The following is a 17522-nucleotide window of genomic DNA, read 5'->3' on the forward strand; positions in this document are numbered from 1 at the left end:
AGGGGATCCATTAATGATTCTCTTATAATGGCATCATAAAAGAATCATAGAAGTGTCAAATGTATCATAAAATTTGCTAGCAAACAACTTTCCTCATCTGTCACATGAACAGTCATAATGGAACAAGTCTAAACAAAGAATATGAGAAAAAATTTCTGCAAAAATGATCAAATAGCTTCAGAAGACGTGAAATATAAGTCATATGAACTCCTTTTATGATGCTTTTGTGGAGCTTTTTGTGGCACTGTCCACTTTGACGTGGAAAACGTTTTGTTTCACAAAAAAAAAAAAGAAAAAAAAATATAGGGTTGTTTTGAGGGTGGGTAAATGATAACATTTAAAATCATATTACTTTTTTACCTTTAAAGTTTAAAATCACTTATACCTGACACGTTTCTTTGATTCTCTGTCTTGAGCAGTGTGGTTTCTTCAAAAGGGCCGTTTACTACAGGTTAATGCCAAAGTACCACGGTGTGAAAGTACGCAGAGAGGAACGCTATAAGTATAACTTGGCCTTTCAGCCTGAGCAAGAACTGAGCAAGAAACTCTGGGTCACCAACTGGACAGAAATGCAGGAATATTACTACTGACCTCTTCACCTCTCTCCGTCCAGAGCCAGGGGAGCGTGATGATTGGAGGATGCCTTTTATTAACCCCGCCTCAACTCAACAGACACTGGACACTGGTGTTTGGAGCCGCCACTCACGCAGTGAGAACATGTTTTGAAATGTTTGTCGGTCTGTGTGCAATATCATGATTTGTAGACCATTTAACCGCTTTTAACAAAGCCAGAGTATCGTGAGCATTGTCTGGGACATCCTTGACTTAATAATGATCAACTGATTTAATTTCCTAGTTTGAAATCTTCATGAATATGTAAATATGTTTTGGTTTTAAGTGTGTGTTGCATTTTAAGTTTCATTCCATTGTAATATTTTTTTAATGTCACTGTAATAGTTTACCTGCCAAAGACTTGGGTTATTTTACTCACTGAGATGAGATCTTTTCCATCATGCTATAACTGATCTGAGACCAGTTCTGATCAAACCACACTGAGGAAATAGACTTGATTTCCAAGTTCCAGTTGCATTTTCTTTGGACACTTATGTTGTACACTGTGTTAAGTTTAAGAACCACTCTTTTTTTCAGGTTTTCCTCCCATGGAGGAAGACTAAGATGTTGAGTGTAAAGTGTTTGCCCAAACCATCATGTTCCTGTCAGCATTAGTTGTGTGAATCTCTAGAAGTTGGGTTAATGTCAAACTAAAAATAAAAGTAATTATACTACCAGTCAAAAGATTTTAGAGAATTCTCTTCTGTTCACCAAGCCTGCATTTATTTGATCCAAAAATATTTTTACTATTTGAAATCAATGCTTTCTGTTAATTTATTCATGTGATCAAAGAGCGGAATTAATAATTTTATTTCGCAAGGATGCTTTAAATTGATCAAAAGTGATGATAAAGACATTTATAATATAAATGTTGTTCTTCTGAACTTTCTGTTCTTTAAAGAAACCTGAAAATAAATTATACTCAGCTGTTTTCGACAAAATAATAATAATAAAAACAAATTTAAATTGTTTTTTTAAAAAAAATGTTTTTTGAGCAGCAAATCCGAATATTAGAATGATTTCTGAAGGATCATGTGACTGGAGTAATGATGCTAAAAATTCAGCTTTGAAATCACAGGAATAAATTACATTTTAAAATATAGTCAAATAGAAAACAGTTATTTTAAATAATAAAACTATTTCACAATTGTACTGTTTTTGCTGTACTTTGTATCAAATAAATTCAGGCTTGGTGAGCAGAAGAGACTTCTTTAAAAAAACATTAAAAATCTTACTGTTCAAAAACTTTTGACTGGTAGTGTATATTTAGAATAAACTGAATTTATTTAGAATAAAAAATCTTTTTTTTAATGACAATTAAGCATAATTAAATTCTCATTACTGCAATGTGAAAAAACATTCATATCGCATGAGCAAAAATCAATCAAAGCTGATGTGTAACAGGTCAATAAAATATATAGTCCTGCCCCAAACTTCACTTTTTGTTTAAGCCAATGTTGATTTTTGGTTTGATTTTGTTGTCGGTTTTCACAATCACTCTTTGTTTCAGATTTTCAGTTTAATGTCTTTTTGTTTTACTGTTAAAAACCTTTTATTTGCAGAACAGCAGCTACTCAAAACTACTGTCTTCTTGGTGCGATTCATCATAAAGTGAAGAATGTTGATTTTATGCTTGAACAAATGTTATCATTTCTGTAAAAAAAAAAAAATGTACGTGTGCTGCCAAGTCACAAGGATTGCTCAGTTCAGCTCATATCACTTACAGTGATGAGAATACTGAAAGTGTTCAGTGTTGAAATTGAATGTGGTATAAGATTCTTAAATGCTTGATGTGAAATGAGTTTTATATTTAAGTGGTAATTAAGTGGTGGATTAGAGTGAATTATCATCCCACTCTGGTTGACTTCGTTAGTTATTAGAGGGTATTGAGTTGGATACTAAACCACTAGACTTCATTACATTCTGAACAAATGCTTGTAATATACCTCAGACCTGGGTATAGAGTTGAGAAAATACACTGTCCATTCAGAAAGAAAAACATGATGGTCTGTAAGGTCTTTTTTATATTGTACTGATATTAAATTGTTTTTTAAAAACTAAAGACTTAATACATCTGTATAATTCTTCATATTCTATAAAGGTTTACCAGTAAAATCAATCAGAAATGCACAGAATTAAGACTTTACAAATAACTGAAAACAGCAGTCAAACATTGAACTTTTTTACAAATAAATTACAAGTCACTTTTCATTGCATAGTCAAACAAATTTGACCAAAAATAATAAATATACATTACATTCAAAAAGAGGTGGATTTTGTCAAAAAGTAATGACTGCGTGGTAAGAATAGAATGGATTTCTATTTAAGGATTTTACTTCAGCTCCATCTGAGACATTGATTTGTCCTGTAAGCGTTTAGTCTTCCTGTATCTGTAGGCTAGGTAGATGATGCCGAGCAGGAAGACGATGCTCAGAACTAGGAGGATCCACTGTCCTGCTGCAGCGCCTGCCTTGTCCACATTCATACCCAGGAAACTGACTTCTGCTTGCGCCTTCTCTTCCACCACTGAAGTGACTGAAACAAGCAGGTGAGAAATGTGTGAGCATTTCATTAGTGCTGAAAAACTACTGTGTTGTGGATAGTGTTGGGGGCAACGTGTTACAAATAAGTAACGCCAGTTACTTCCCCCCCATTTATTGATTGAAAGCTCTCCTGTCCCCATGAGTACGATGTTACTTTAGTTTTAGATTCAGTATTCCTCAAAATGAATAAAAACAGTGAAATGTAACTCAGAATATGACGCAAACCTGCAATAATTAAATGTTAAATAATACAAATATCCTTTATGTATTTAATCCCATTTGATTAACCAGTGTCTTTTATACTGACCTACGATGATCCATTTCAACCATACTAATAAGCAAAAATTACTCACATTCGTTATTTTTTTACTTTCTTCTGCATTCTACTGTGCAGGCATGAATTTACTTTTCCTTCAGCCTGAGGCTTTTGGTGTGAAAGGGCTTTTACGTTTGCCAAAAATAGAACTTTTTATATTAAAAACAAACAAGCAAGCTATGCCCAGATTTAAAAAGTAACGCAATGCATTAGTTTACATAAAAAGTTACATAATTAATGTCCTTTTTAGGGAGTAATGCAATACTTTTAAAAATAACTGGTTGTGGATTTCTGAAAATTGATAGTAATGACATTTTGTCATTTCTGAAGGAAAAAGTTGGATAAAACTTGGGACTTGCTAAAGCAGGCAGTCAAGTATCAGTGAATTAGGAAAAATTAAGAAATTGATTGTTTGTAAATTTATTTTTATTTTTTATTTTAATGACCGAAGAAAATTCAGCTTAGCATTACAAACATAAATTATATTTTAAAACACATTTTTTTTTTTTTTTTTATCAAATAAACGCATAAATGCAACTAAACTTTAAAAAAAAAAAAAAAAAAAAAAACATTACAAATTCTAATGATCAAACTTTTGGGATCATAATAATATATTAAACATATTTTATATATATTATTAAATATATATTGAATTAAATTAAATCTATTTGAATATTGCAAACTTGCAAAGTGAAGTATATTTATTAAATATTGAAGGTTTGCAATATTTAAATAGATTTAAAAGCACATAACACAGTAAAAATATAAAAAATATATTCCATCCTTGATTTTTTTTAATCATCATAAAAATTTCTCTATTTAAAGAATCATCCAAATCCAGTGGTTTCAAATTGAGTGGGAGCTACAGTATTTTGGAAAGTCATTGAAATTGCCTTAATTTGACTGAAATCCATCCCAGTTTCCCAGCTGAAGCATTTTTATTGTACAATAAAACACAGGAAATTGAGTGGTACACCAACATTTGAATGTCGATTTATGAACTCAAAGCGTACTTTTGTAAGGCGTCCAATCATACTCTGGCCATCCCAGGACATCACCGTTCTTTTTGTTCTCTTCCTCCAGCCACACAATGAGTGGTTGGAAATACTCCATCAGAGGCTGGACTGACATTTTGGGCTGGCCGGTAATCAAAGTCATGGCTTCGGGCCAGGGTTTACTGAAGCCCATCTTCATCACATCACTGAGGAGGAGGGAATAGAGCTCTTTTACTCACAGGCAAAAAATGATGAGAATCTATTACATTGTACTACTTTATTGCTCTTAGAGCTTGTAAAAACTGGAAACGATCTGGGTTCTCAGTGGTTTACTGACCCCAGGAGTTTCCCTGCTTCTTTGGACTGGTAGATGTCACAGTTGTGGAGCGGAGCTGGCTGACCGGCGGCTTCACACAGGGCTTTGTGGAACTGGAACTGGATTACAAAACTCACAAAGTACCTATTGGAGCCAAACCAAATAAACAGTCAATCCAAAGGCTTATTTGATTACATGAGTTGTGTAACATGATAGATCTTTCCACATATATTTTATTGCTGTCTACCTGACGTAAGGCACATTTGCTGGGATGTGGAACTTTGCACCAGGGTCGAAGTCTTCCTCAGTGCGTGGTACAGGTGGACACAATCCCTGATACTTCATTCTGTTACGATAAAATACACAAATTCAGCCCTGGTACAAACTTTACATATTGCACAGCTTAAATGTTAATATAGCTGATTATCAAACAACAATAACAGATAGGGGTGTAACAATGCCAATGCATCAATTAAATGACTAAAAATATGATGTATCGATGTTACAGGCAAAAAATAATAATAATAATATATGTGACCCTGGACCACAAAACCAGTCGTAAGTAGCACAGGTATATTTGTAGCAATAGCCAACAAAACACTGTATGGGTCAAAATTATCAATTTTTCTTTTATGTCAAAAATCATTAGGATATTAAGTAAAGATCATGTTCCATTAACAGAAGAACATTCACCTCATGTTCCACCACTCTTTGTTGTACTCTGAGCTTGAGATCCTTCCGTCAAATACCTTCCACCTCCACTGGTCCATCAAGTAGCCAAAAGGCAGGAAGGCAATCTTATCCAAGGCAATGCTCATCAGAAAGTTGATGGTGCTTTCTACAAACCAGTAAGACAGTTAGGGTTTGAACTAGCATTTCATGTGTTTTATTGCAAACTTCTCTGTAGATGTGTGGGCCGTACCTTGATTGTCCTCCACTTTGTCCAGCAGGCCAATGCTCTGAAGATGTTTAGGTGTGGAAACTGACAGGGCCAATACGTCACCAATGGCCTCATGGAATCCAGGGTTGGCGCCGTCGCGGAAAGAAATGGGTTGATCCTTATACTGCAGGAAGTATTGTACGTGGCCCATCTCATGGTGCACAGTGATGAGGTCGTCCATGGTCACCACCGTGCACTGCTTGATCCTAGAGATTGTAAGAGAATGGGGAAAAGTTACCAGCGAGGTTCACAAGATAAAATGTGGGAAGGAAAACGCTAGAAAGCTGTTGTTTCAGATGTCTCTACATCCTCCCTTTATCAAATAAACAAGTGGAGTTGTTGAAATTACGGTTTGTTTGGCTTGGGAGACATATTAGGACAGTTCATAAGATATAGGCTCTGTCTAAAACTAGCAAGCTGCCTTGTTGTCCACCGCTTATAGGAAGCATAGTGACTGAATTAAGACAAATCGACTGTACAGAGAAACTTTGTATGCCAGAAACTAATACTGCTCCGCATGTAAAGCACATGAGAGACTTACTGTAACTCACTGTAACTTGTTAAATTAATAACATGACCCTTGTGAAAAAGAAAACTTATAAGAAAACCAGAAAAATGAATACCAGAAAAAGGTACAAAAGCTGTCAGTGGGGCAGTACCTTTTCAAAGGTACCTTATTTACCCTTAAATGGTGTATATTGCTTCTTTAAAAGTACATCTTAGTACTTAAAGTGTACATTTGTACCTAAATTATACATATTTGTACATCTTGAAAAGGCCCCACTGACCAATAAAATTAAGCACATTCATTTTTTAAAATGAAATATACTAATAAGCATTTTTTATGTCCATTGTAATTATAATTAAACAATAATTAAGCAATTTCCACCACCTTGGATGGATTTTTGGACATTTTCAGAACAAGCTTCATGTTCATTTTCGGAAAAAAATGCTCTTTTTTACAAACTGTATCATATTATTAAACTAATGTATCAAACCTCTCCTGTTCTAGTGTGGACCATCTTACTGTGGTATGATTAACGCACCTGAAGTCTTTGCGATTGTAGAAGTCCCAAGCAGATGCATGGCAGACTACTTCACGTCCGTCTGTCGGCTTTTCCAGCATGGACTTGTTCCAGAACTCAGGAGGCATGGGCAGAAGACCCAGAGAAGTGAAGAACCGGTCCGATTCCTCAAACATCCGCTTGGGGTCCCAGCCCTAAAGGACCAAAGAGCATCTCACAATCAGAGGACACCATGATTACAGACATTTACAGGTATGTAAGATATCAGTGCTGTTTGTGTCTTTCATATGCTACTGCACATTGTTACAAAAGACTTCACCAAATGTTTCTTTACCAAGATGGTTATTATATATTTAGCTTTTATTTTAGGAAATATCAGTTTACATTTCCAAACATCATTTTTGGAATGTTTGAATTTAAATAATCCAATGACAGTTTGCATGCACATGGCGGCATAAAGCGTGTCTGTCAAACCTATTTGCACTCATGTAAACAAGATGATATTTGTTGCTATTTACACTTGGTGCAAACAGTATCTACCACTATTTACACTCAGTGTAAACAGCATTTACCTTCTTTGACACTTAACGTAAACAGCCCCTGCTTTTAGAAAATGACCCCAAGTGGGGCTTTCTCCTAGAGTTCAGATTGTGGGAATAAAAATATATAAAAGAATGTGTTTTTAGTTGTAATCTTACTTGGGCAATCATGGCTGGCGTGGCATCCACTTGTGTGGCATCAGGGTATGGAATGGCAAGGTCCATGATAGCAGACCATGTTTGGGCCCACATATTTCCTGAGAAAAACCAAGCAGAGAAGAACGTCAGCCAACTGAAAGGCAGGATGTGAGAGATGGTGTAGTATCTCAGATCAGTGACACTGGGGGGAAACCACTGGGCTCGGAATCCCAAGCCATTTAATCTCCATTCATGTGGAACACACAGTCACGCTTGATGATTTTGAAAGCACATTAAATCCTGTCGATTGCTTTGGAGTTGCCGCAAACATCTACAGAATATCAATGTAAAAAATCTGGATGGTGTTTTTTTTTAGCAGAAATTATGTAGATTTCATCTAGTTTTTCATGTTTAACCACTTCAGTAAATAGCAAATCATCAAGAAATCAAATTTTGTCACAGCATGACACTCTCTGTATTAAAGTATAAAGTACACAAAGTCTCATGAAAAGTTCCTCAAATTGTGACTGAATTATACGTAAAGCAAGTAAAGTGCACTCCTTTTATAAGTTGTCAGTCAGTTAAGTATGATACTATAAAGGAAAATATTACAAATTTTCTCTATAAAAATGAGGTTTGTGCTGAATACTGTTGTTAACAGTTAATTTTATCTGCATCTCAGTTCTTTACATGTGCATTTCCAAGACGTACACATGTAATATTATTACCAACTGCACTTACTAATGCACAACAATAGTAATTTAATGATTAAAATATCTTTATGAAAAATCTTATCCACTGAGCCCTACCAAATCAGGTGTTGGTGGCACCGGTGTTATTGCCATCAAATGTTAGTCTGGAGCCCTGCATTCTATTCTTTTCTGTTCTATTCTATTGTATTCTTTTCTGATACAGTAGTGGATGATGGTGGTACATCACCATACCCAGAAAGCTCTAGTCTTCTAAATGGAGCCAAAATATGTAATTAAGCAAATTTTAGTAAGTTAGACATTATTAGTTAGGAATATAGATCAGAAATAAATAGGCATAATTAGTGACAACCGTAATAATTTACGTTTTGTCCAACATAATCTCATGGCAATTCATAGTTATTTTACAGTACATTTTGTCAAATTGGTGACCTATGCGTGCATTTTTATATGATCTGCTTACGCCCCAGTGATAGTCATGTTTAGGGGTGGACCTGCATGCTTACTTTTTGTCTAAAAATTATAAATTTCAGATTAATTGACGTGAAAACGCAACCTCGTAAAATAGTCAAAGTACATTTTCCTGTGAGATTGTGTTGATTTTGTCACAAAACACAAGTTGGGGACTAACAAAAACCTGCGGCTAACAAAGCTTTTCTGTTGATTGATTTTCTGTGTAGATTTTTATTGTGAAAGCTGCATTTTTCCTGATTCTAATTTAAATTTAAATTCCCATGAAGTAAAAGGGAGCCAGTTTTTAAACCAGTGAGTTTAGATAACATGTGTTACATGTTTTTGGTAAGACATTTACTACCCAAAGCATAAAAAGTACAAAATATGTTATTACAGTATGTATATTTCATCTCTCACCGAGCAGATGAGCTGGAATTGGTCCTTTAAGGTTGATGCGTTCTGCTCCATATTTCTTGTACAGGACCCTGCGCACATAGGCGTGAATGTTGAGGTAGAGCGGTTCTAGATCTTTCCACAAGGCCTCCAGATCCTGTTCAAAGGTGGGGGTCTCATACAAGGAACGCCAGAATGCCCCATTATCCGTGTGACCTGATATTAGATAAACAATCAACTTCATTCATTCAGAAGTCTCAGGAACTATTCTTAATGTGACTAACGTTTATTGCAACGTGGAAAAAGGCTGTAAAATGTAGCCTGAAAACTAAATTCACAGAAAGATATTGAATATCTTTCACCATCTGTCCCATGTTGCAAGAGCTCCTCATACAAAAAGTGCTTTATTTCCAGGCACTTACCATTGCTCTGTGCAGCAAAGTTGGCAAGCTCCACATATCTCTTGTAGCCGCTACGGAGCTCTCTGCCCGAGGCATTACGCCAACCCTGCCAGGCGAACAGCAGCTCGTCATAATCCCTGGACTCGGCCATGATCTTAGTCAGATCTGGGAAACAAAACACAAACACATCAAAAACAGCCTATAAGGGGGTTATAGTAAGCAACTTGGCAGGCTGTGATATGAAGAACAGACTCTGTAAGCACTTTCATTGTTCACTGTTCCACTACGAACAGTTTGTGGTTAGTGTAACTAACAAAAGACAGAAAAAAGGCACAGTGAGTGTTTGCAAAGCATGTGCATAACTTTTAAAACATCAAAACAATTTCTTAAAAGTCATGTCTAAGAATTTTCCTCTTTCTGCTCACCAAGGCTGCATTTATTTGATCAAAATACAGTAAAAACAGCTTTTACTCCAGCGTTTGTCCAGTTTTTTACAGTTGTGCTAACACTGTTGTGGGATTTTTCTTTTGCTGTTTGACCACATGGAAACGCAAAAACTAAATTTCTCCAGAACAGAACCCAGAAATGAGAAAAAGGAAGTTCAGAAGAAGAAGTTTTATTAAAAGGAAGTTCAGAAGAACAGCATTTATTTGAAATATAAATATTTAGTTACATATATGTCTTTATTGTCACTTTTGATCAATTTAATGCATCCTTGTTAAATAATAATAACAATAATAATAAAAACTGAACCCAATGTCTTGAATGGTATAGAAAAATGAATGCATGTGAACTCACCTGGATCTAGAGGCAGACAAGTTGATTCATCTTTGCAGACTGTGGCTACACTGTAATTGGTCTCCATGGATGCTAGCAAATTATTGTACTGTAAAAATGGAAAAATATTAAGTCTTAATACAGTCTAAATAATTACTAATTACTTAATACAGTCTACAATTTCAAAAAGCCTAAGTTCAGCTCTAACAAAAACGACTGTAACCTGCTGTCAGTTACGTAACACATACAAAGATCTGTTTATCTGTATATTTGTCTGTCTTACCTCTATGAGCTCTTTTTCAGGAAGTGCAGCTCTCTCAAGGTCACTCAGTTTCGTCAAGATTCTCTTCACCGACTCGTCCTGGAAGTCGCTGCTGTCGAATTTACGAGCCTCTAGTCCATAGACCTTTGTGTGGTTGGCCATCTCCAAGTTTCTTTGCAGCTAAAGCCAAAAATTGCAGCGTGAGACTCTGAGAGTGAGCGGTGTTTGTAGAATAGAGAGCGGCCAGGGTCTCACCATGATCTCCTTGTTGGGTTCAGTGATGTCAGTGTTGTAGGTCCAGGAGGCTTCAGTGTAAGCGTTCCAGACCTCCTCGGCGGTGCTGTTGTATTCGTCTAAGAACTTCTTGGCCAGTATCTCATCTGTTTCTTTAACTGAGGGATTCAAAACGTGAGAATGAGTTCTGCTCGTTTTCTGAGATATATGAGGTAGCAGCATCTTAAAAATTCAAAAACATAATCAGAAAAAATAAATCAAGCTTGATAAAGTCTAACTTTCACATCGAAGAGGGAAAAATTACATCTTCCCTATGGAAAAAACATGCAAATGTATATTAAAGTACACTTTAGCATACTTAAAAAAAAAAACAAAAAAAACAGTACATATTAAGTTGTACTTAAGAGGAACTGTTAAATGCAGGAGTACTTAAAGGTGAAGTCTGACAGATCTTCTTGTCAAAATACATTCCCTCATCGCAGTTTATTGTTCATTTACTACTATAATGGGTTTATCTTCCTTAAAGAAATCAATATTTGGTTATAGAAGTGCATGTTTGCAAATATGCTTTATTTCTGTAATTTCGCTAAACGACAGTAAGAAAATAATTTGCTTTCAAACAATATACTTAAGTGCAAACTGAATAGTGGTTTTAGATGCTTAATTGCATGTTCATTTTTAATTAAATTCAAATGTATTATAGTTTAAATTAACATGCAATTCGATGAACTTTTAATGTTATCGAACAAATCAATATAATAATAAAAATATTATTAAAACAATGATTTAAAATGTATTTAGAATTTTACACTATTACAAAGTTCACTTTTTAAGAACTTTAGTCATGAAAGTGTACACTCTTGTGGCCTTTAATTACATTAATTTCACATTGTAAGTACATTTAAAAAAATACGCTACCAGTCAAACGTTTATGAACAAGTTATCAATGCAAGTTATTAATGTTTTTTTAAAAGTCTCTTCTGCTCACCGAGACTGCATTTATTTGATCCAAAGTACAGCAAAAACAGTACAACTTTGAAATATTTTTACTAATTTACTAATTACAACAAATGAAATATTTTTACTAATTACAACAAATGACTAATTACAACAAATAAATTACATACTTTAAAATGTAATTTATTCCTGTGATCAAAGCTAAATTTTCAGCATTATTACTCCAGTCTTCAGTGTCACATGATCCTTCTGAAATCATTCAAAACTTCTACTCAGCTGTTTTCAACATAATAATAATAATAATAATAAATGTTTTAATCAGAATAGTAGAATGATTTCTGAATGATCATGTGACTGCAATAATGATGCTAAAATTTCAGTTTTGAAATCATAGGAATAAATTACATTTTAAAGTATATTCAAATAGAAAGCATTTATTTTAAATAAAAATATTTCACAGTATTACAACTTTTGATGTATTTTGAATCAAATAAATGCAGGCTTTGTAATGTTTCTTTAAGAAACATTAAAAATCTTACTGTTCAAAAACTTTTGACTGGTAGTGTATACCTTTAAGGGTTCAGGTACGCTACATTCAGTACAAGTAAGCACACTTCTTTTTCACAACCCTAAAAAACATGGATCTGGCAACTCTGTAGGTAACAGGCACAACATTTCCACCGGGTACATTTATGTGCAGGTCAGGGGGCATGATTAAATGTGTTATTTGTAACACAGTATGTTATTTTTTTAATGTAATTAACTAAATTAACAAGTTAAACTGGCTGTTCTAATAAAAATAGTTTCCAGGCGTTCTTACCAATGTCTTCAATCATGAGTTTTGATTATTGATTGCTTATTTTGCATAGGCAACTCATGATAAGAAGCCCACCTGATGTACGGTGTGTTTCCAGGAATGTGATATTTCGCTCCAGCATCAAAATGTGACCACGCTCTGAAACATTTAAAACAATGTGTGCAAAAAATGTAAGTAAATTTAACAGTACACAATGGAACAGTCCAATGGAAACAGTCCAATGGAGCGAGACGTCACAGGCGGGGTGACGTAGAGACCAGAGAGCTTAAAGCACGTGCGGTGCATGCAGCCGGCAGCTTCTGTCTTTCAGCAAGCGCTCTGTGTGTGTGTGTCACTCTGTTTTTTGTGCTAGTTCGCACAGCTTTTATTTGAGAGTGTCACTATGTCCTACAAAGCATTCTTACGAATATAAGCAGCGGCATTTAGACTGTGTGTTCCTCTCTGCCTGCGCTATTTCGGGTGGCGATACACACAATCTATTTGTTGTCTGTCTGGGAGCGAAGCATGGGAGTCAGTTCTCGAGGGAGCTGACTGCCCGCGTTTGCGTTCCCCGCGCTCAGCTCCCGCTTCTGCCGAGGCAGGGCGGCGGCTGTGATCGTGGGGATCGCATTTAGATCTACGGACGGGTTAGAGACGGGTCCGCTCTATCTCTGCCTTTCTCCCTAGATCTATCGCTCTCTCTCTGGGTCGGAAGCCCGCGCTGCGGTTCTTCCCCCTTTGAGTGAGAGCTCGCGGCGAAGCAGGCTGTGTCAGCTCCCGAGGGGGCTGACTGCCCGCACTCTCGCTGCGCACGCTTCGTTCCCGGAGGGCTCTCTTCGAGGAGGGAGCCCTCGTGAACTTCCCCGCGGCTCGGGTCCCGCTTTGCCGAGGCAGAGCGGCGACTGCGGCCGTGGGGATCGCACATAGATCTACGGACGGGTTAGAGACGGGTCCGCCCTATCTCTGCCTTTCTCCCTAGATCTAGCGCTCTCTTTCTGGGTTCGGAAGCCCGCGCTGCGGTTCTTCCCCCTTTGAATGAGAGCTCGCGGCGAAGCGGGCTGCGTCAGCTCTCGAGGGAGTTGACGGCCCGCGCTCTCGCTGCGCACGCTCGCTCTCGGAGGACTCTCTTCGAGGAGGGAGTCTTCGTGAGCTTCCCCGCGGCTCGGGTCCCGATTTTGCCGAGGCAGAGCGGCGACTGCGGCCGTAGGGATCGCAGCATAGATCTGTGAACGGGTTAGAGACGGGTCCGCCATCTCTCTGCCTTTCTACTTAGATCTAGCGCTCTCTCTCGGGGCTCGGAAGCCCGCGCTGCGGTTCTTCCCCCTCTGAGTGAGAGCTCGCGCTGCTGCGGCTATCTTTCTCCGAGGAGATTGATGCTGTCCGCATATGAGCTGACTGCATATTAGATCGCTCGTTTCTACCTGCCCTCGCTTCTAAAAAATAAATAAATTCAGGAACGGGGATTCAAGCGATTTATGTGTGGTTTGTTCTGGAGCTGAGCATGTACAGTCTGCCCTTGAGGGGGCGGGCTGTATTCATTCATAAATGTGTTCATTCAAAAAAAAAAAAAAAAAAAAAAAACGTGCATTTTGAATGTTTAGCTCTTCTCCCATTGTCATTTAATTCTGAGGAATTAAATTTATTGCACTCTCACCCTGTACTTTCGCTAAGTGTGTGGATGCTGCTGTGGCTTAGCTAAAAAAAAAAAAAAAAAAAAAAAAGTGGCTCCCAGGGCATCTGCATACTGATCCTTATTGACATTTTTGTCGGTATGGGCGGTTCGGCATCGAGATGTCGTCCTCACCCATATGAAAGAACTGGGGTTGTGACTGAACGCAGAGAAAAGTGTGCTTTCTCCATTACAGAGAACCACTTATCTAGGCGTGGTGTGGGATCGACCACGATGCAGGCATGTATATTTCCTGCTCGGATCAAGTCATCCTCGCGGCAGTCAAGAGAGTGAAAATAGGCACTCACTGTGAAGCAGTTTCATAACTGCTGGGTCTGATGGCAGCTGTGTCCAACGTGATACCTTTTGGCCTGCTGTTCATGAGACCCCTGCAGTGGTGTCTCAAGACCAAGGGGTTCTCCCTGGGGGAACCTGCTTTGCATGATCAAGGTCACGCGGCGATGCCTACGTGCCTTGGACATGTGGAGGAGACCTTGGTTCTTGTCTCAGGGCCCGGTGCTGGGAGCTCCTTGTCGCCGCGTATGCTAGCGACGGATGCGTCCCTCACCGGTTGGGGAGTGGTCATGAGTGGCCACCCCGCCCGTGGTCTGTGGAGCGGTCACCATCCAGTTTGGCACTTCAGCTGCCTGGAGATGCTGGCCGTGTTTCAGGTACTGAAACACTTTCACCCAGACCTATGAGACTATGGTCCTGACTCCTATGGTCCAGGACCTCTGAGGGCAGGCCCTACTGGGGAAGGGCGTGGTCCACCGCATTCTTCGGTGCCCGTCTCTCCTCTGTGCCCTCGGGAGATTAGCCGGTCTCCAGCGAGCCCACACCTCAGTCTTCCGCCCGGAAACGTAGCGGAGCTGGGGAGCTCGCCACCCCTGCGGGGGGTCTCTACAGCAGCTAGTTCGGCCGTCTCCTGCCGGTCTTCCGTTACAGGACACCGAACTAGCAGCTCAAACAACACCAGAGGCCAGTCTCGAGAGACTGGTTCCCTTAGTAGATTATTTGGCAGCGTGGAAACTACTGCCAAATGTGTCTGCATGGGTCCTGCGCACTGTAGAGCGAGGTTATCGCATCCAATTCGGCGCACCGCCACCTTTCAACGGGGTCTTTCCCACTGTGGTGAGCCCCGAGCAGGGTCTGGTAATGGAACAGGAAGTAGAAACTCTGTTGAGGAAGGAGGCCATCGAGGTGGTCCCTCCTCAAGACGGGGAGTCCGGGTTCTACAGCCGGTACTTCATTGTTCCGAAGAAGGATGGGGGCCTGCGTCCCATTTTAGATCTGAGACTACTGAATCGTTCAGTTATGAGGTTGAAGTTCAAAATGCTGACTATCAATCAAGTGGTGTCAAAATCAGGTCCGAGGACTGGTTTGTGACGATAGATCTAAAAGACGCTTACTTCCTGTCTCCATCCTTCCTCAACACAGGAAGTTCCTGAGGTTTGCTTTCAGGGGCGAAGCATACCAATATCGGGTTCTTCCGTTCGGCCTGGCACTCTCCCCCTGCACTTTCACGAAGTGTGTGGATGCTGCTCTGGCTCCGCTGCGACTCTGGGGCATCCGCACACTCAATTACATCGACGATTGGTTGATTCTGGCTCAATCAGAGCACATGGCGGTTCAACATCGAGATGTTGTTCTCGCTCATTTGAAAGAGCTGGGGTTGAGACTGAACGCCAAGAAGAGTGTGCTGTCTCCATTACAAAGAACCACTTATCTAGGCAAGGTGTGGGATTCAACCACAATGCAGGCACGTTTGTCACCTGCTCGGATCGAGTCAATCCTCACTGCAGTCATGAGAGTGACAGAAGGCCGGTCACTCACTGTAAAGCAGTTCCAGCGACTGCTGGTTATGTACCTTTTTATTTAACCATACTATTACAGACAAGACCGGGGGATAGAGAAAACGGGGAAAAAAAAAATAAAATAAAATAAAATAAAAATTGGGGAGAAAGTCAACAGAAGAGGGGGAAAGAGAGAGAGAGAGAGAGAGAGAGAAGAAAAAAAAAAATAAAAGAAAAAAAAAAAAAAGGAGAAGGAGGATAGAGAAAGAGAGAAAGATCAAAAAAAGATAATCTGCTTCCATACCTGCTGACAAAAGGAGAAAACAACAGAAGACACAACAGCAGAGTAACTGCAGCAACAACCAACATCTATATAAATCACAGTAAATACTACATGTTAAATGTTATTGTGCAGCACACATAACTAATATTACAAAACATGTTTTGAAGCAACAGCAGATCAAGACAGTGTGTGTCTGTGAGCACCTGTTTTTACACCAATGTGAATGCTTGTGTGTACACCTGTGTGCACACCTGTGTGTGTGAGCGCGTTTGTGTTCATAAGGTTCTTCCATGTAAATGTTTAATAGTGTGTGTGGGGAACCACAGCCCCGCCCCGCAAGGTATGAAGCAGACATGGAGGAGACCCGGGCCCAAACATCCGGATGCCCCCGAGCACGAGAGTCCCAGGAGAACCACCGCAGGGACAACCGCGGCCCCCACCCAGAAAAGGGCAGAGGAGGGCCCGGAGGGGGATCATCCGGCAGCCACAATGCAGACGTCCCAGGGGGGCGTGGCGGCAAGCCCGCAGGTTCCGCCGGCAGCCGGCCACACCAGAGCAGACCGGCCCTGGGCCCGGCGATCCAAGGGCCCCCACCCCCTAGCCGGGGCCCAGCAAAGCCAGGGGGCCAGGCCCCGCCAAGCAACCGCCGAGATCGGGCCAGCGCTCACCCGAGCATCCCGCCCGGAGCGAGAAACCACCAACGCACCGGCGGCCGGGGGCATCCTCCACCGGCAGGGCGTGGTGGGGGCCTGAGATGATGAGTGAGGCGGAGTCTAAGGCCTGACCTGACACATGGACATAGACAAACAGGCACACATATATACAAGCACACGTTCCCACCCTCATGCACGCAAACAAATATGCACGCACTCGCCCCACATGTAGACATACAAAAATGGACACAGTACCCACAATCACACTCCCCATTTGTACTCTATACTCCTGGATCCAGGCACCACTACCCCCAGAGGGGCAATCAGCGCCAGACCCCGGAGCTGAACCCTCTTCACTCTGGCGTGGAGACAGGAAGACCACCCCGGTACCCCGCAGCAGCAGAGAAGACCACCAGCCCAGACCCCGACCGGATGGCCAGCTCGTCCTCACAGCCCCCAGCCCCGGACAAAGAACAGAGAACAGGGGTGTGAAAAAAAAAAAAAAAAAAAAAAAAAAGACCCCCATGCCTCACCTCACCCGCTCAAATGTAGTGTTGGTGTGTGTTGTTCTAAAGTGCTTTAAAACAGGGGGGGGCAAGACACTAACCACCCTCCGCCAGCTCGTGTCAAATCGGCACCTCCCCAAGAGCCCTCAATGTCTATGTGTAACTTAAAATTGAGAAGTGGGCACCAGCACCAGAGAGAAGGCTGAATGAA

General features: G+C 40.0%; 2 protein-coding genes across 4 annotated transcripts in view; one reads left to right on the top strand and one right to left on the bottom strand.

The window, feature by feature from the left end:
- The window catches only part of itga3b (integrin, alpha 3b), a 51842-nt gene extending 50239 nt beyond the window's left edge, over positions 1 to 1603 (top strand). Inside the window, exon 26 of one of the 3 annotated variants that reach the window (XM_051124045.1) lies at positions 614 to 1603. Coding sequence is in view for 1 of the 3 variants with exons in the window: in XM_051124043.1 (XP_050980000.1) it covers positions 420 to 590 (171 nt within the window). In the remaining 2 variants the exon portion in view is untranslated. Of the gene's footprint in view, positions 1 to 419 lie in introns of all 3 variants that reach the window. The other 2 variants (XM_051124043.1, XM_051124044.1) reach the window with 2 other exon arrangements.
- Positions 1604 to 2618: 1015 nt separating this feature from the next.
- On the bottom strand, positions 2619 to 10891 carry LOC127173941 (angiotensin-converting enzyme). Its single transcript, XM_051124046.1, has 13 exons — positions 10676 to 10891; positions 10442 to 10600; positions 10180 to 10267; positions 9403 to 9546; positions 9005 to 9196; positions 7446 to 7543; positions 6769 to 6941; positions 5705 to 5928; positions 5476 to 5620; positions 5030 to 5128; positions 4804 to 4926; positions 4485 to 4672; positions 2619 to 3147 (listed from the first exon to the last, which is right to left on the bottom strand). The coding sequence occupies exons 1-13, from the start codon at positions 10874 to 10876 to the stop codon at positions 2945 to 2947; spliced, it is 2037 nt and encodes a 678-aa protein (XP_050980003.1). The 5' UTR covers positions 10877 to 10891; the 3' UTR covers positions 2619 to 2944.
- Between the last annotated feature and the right edge of the window lie 6631 nt (positions 10892 to 17522).

Source organism: Labeo rohita, chromosome 12, assembly GCF_022985175.1.
Source record: "Labeo rohita strain BAU-BD-2019 chromosome 12, IGBB_LRoh.1.0, whole genome shotgun sequence".
Classification (NCBI taxonomy): Eukaryota; Metazoa; Chordata; class Actinopteri; order Cypriniformes; family Cyprinidae; genus Labeo; species Labeo rohita.

What these genes read in the sequence shown, in the direction of transcription:
- LOC127173941 (XM_051124046.1), bottom strand. Translation starts at nt 10,876, where the DNA reads ATGCTGCTACCTCATATATCTCAGAAAACGAGCAGAACTCATTCTCAC. An exon ending in TTGTCTGCCTCTAGATCCAG is followed by an intron (nt 9,547 to 10,179) that starts GTGAGTTCACAT and finishes TTTGTTTCCCAG; the next exon opens with ATCTGACTAAGATCATGGCC. An exon ending in AATTCCAGCTCATCTGCTCG is followed by an intron (nt 7,544 to 9,004) that starts GTGAGAGATGAA and finishes GGTTTTTCTCAG; the next exon opens with GAAATATGTGGGCCCAAACA.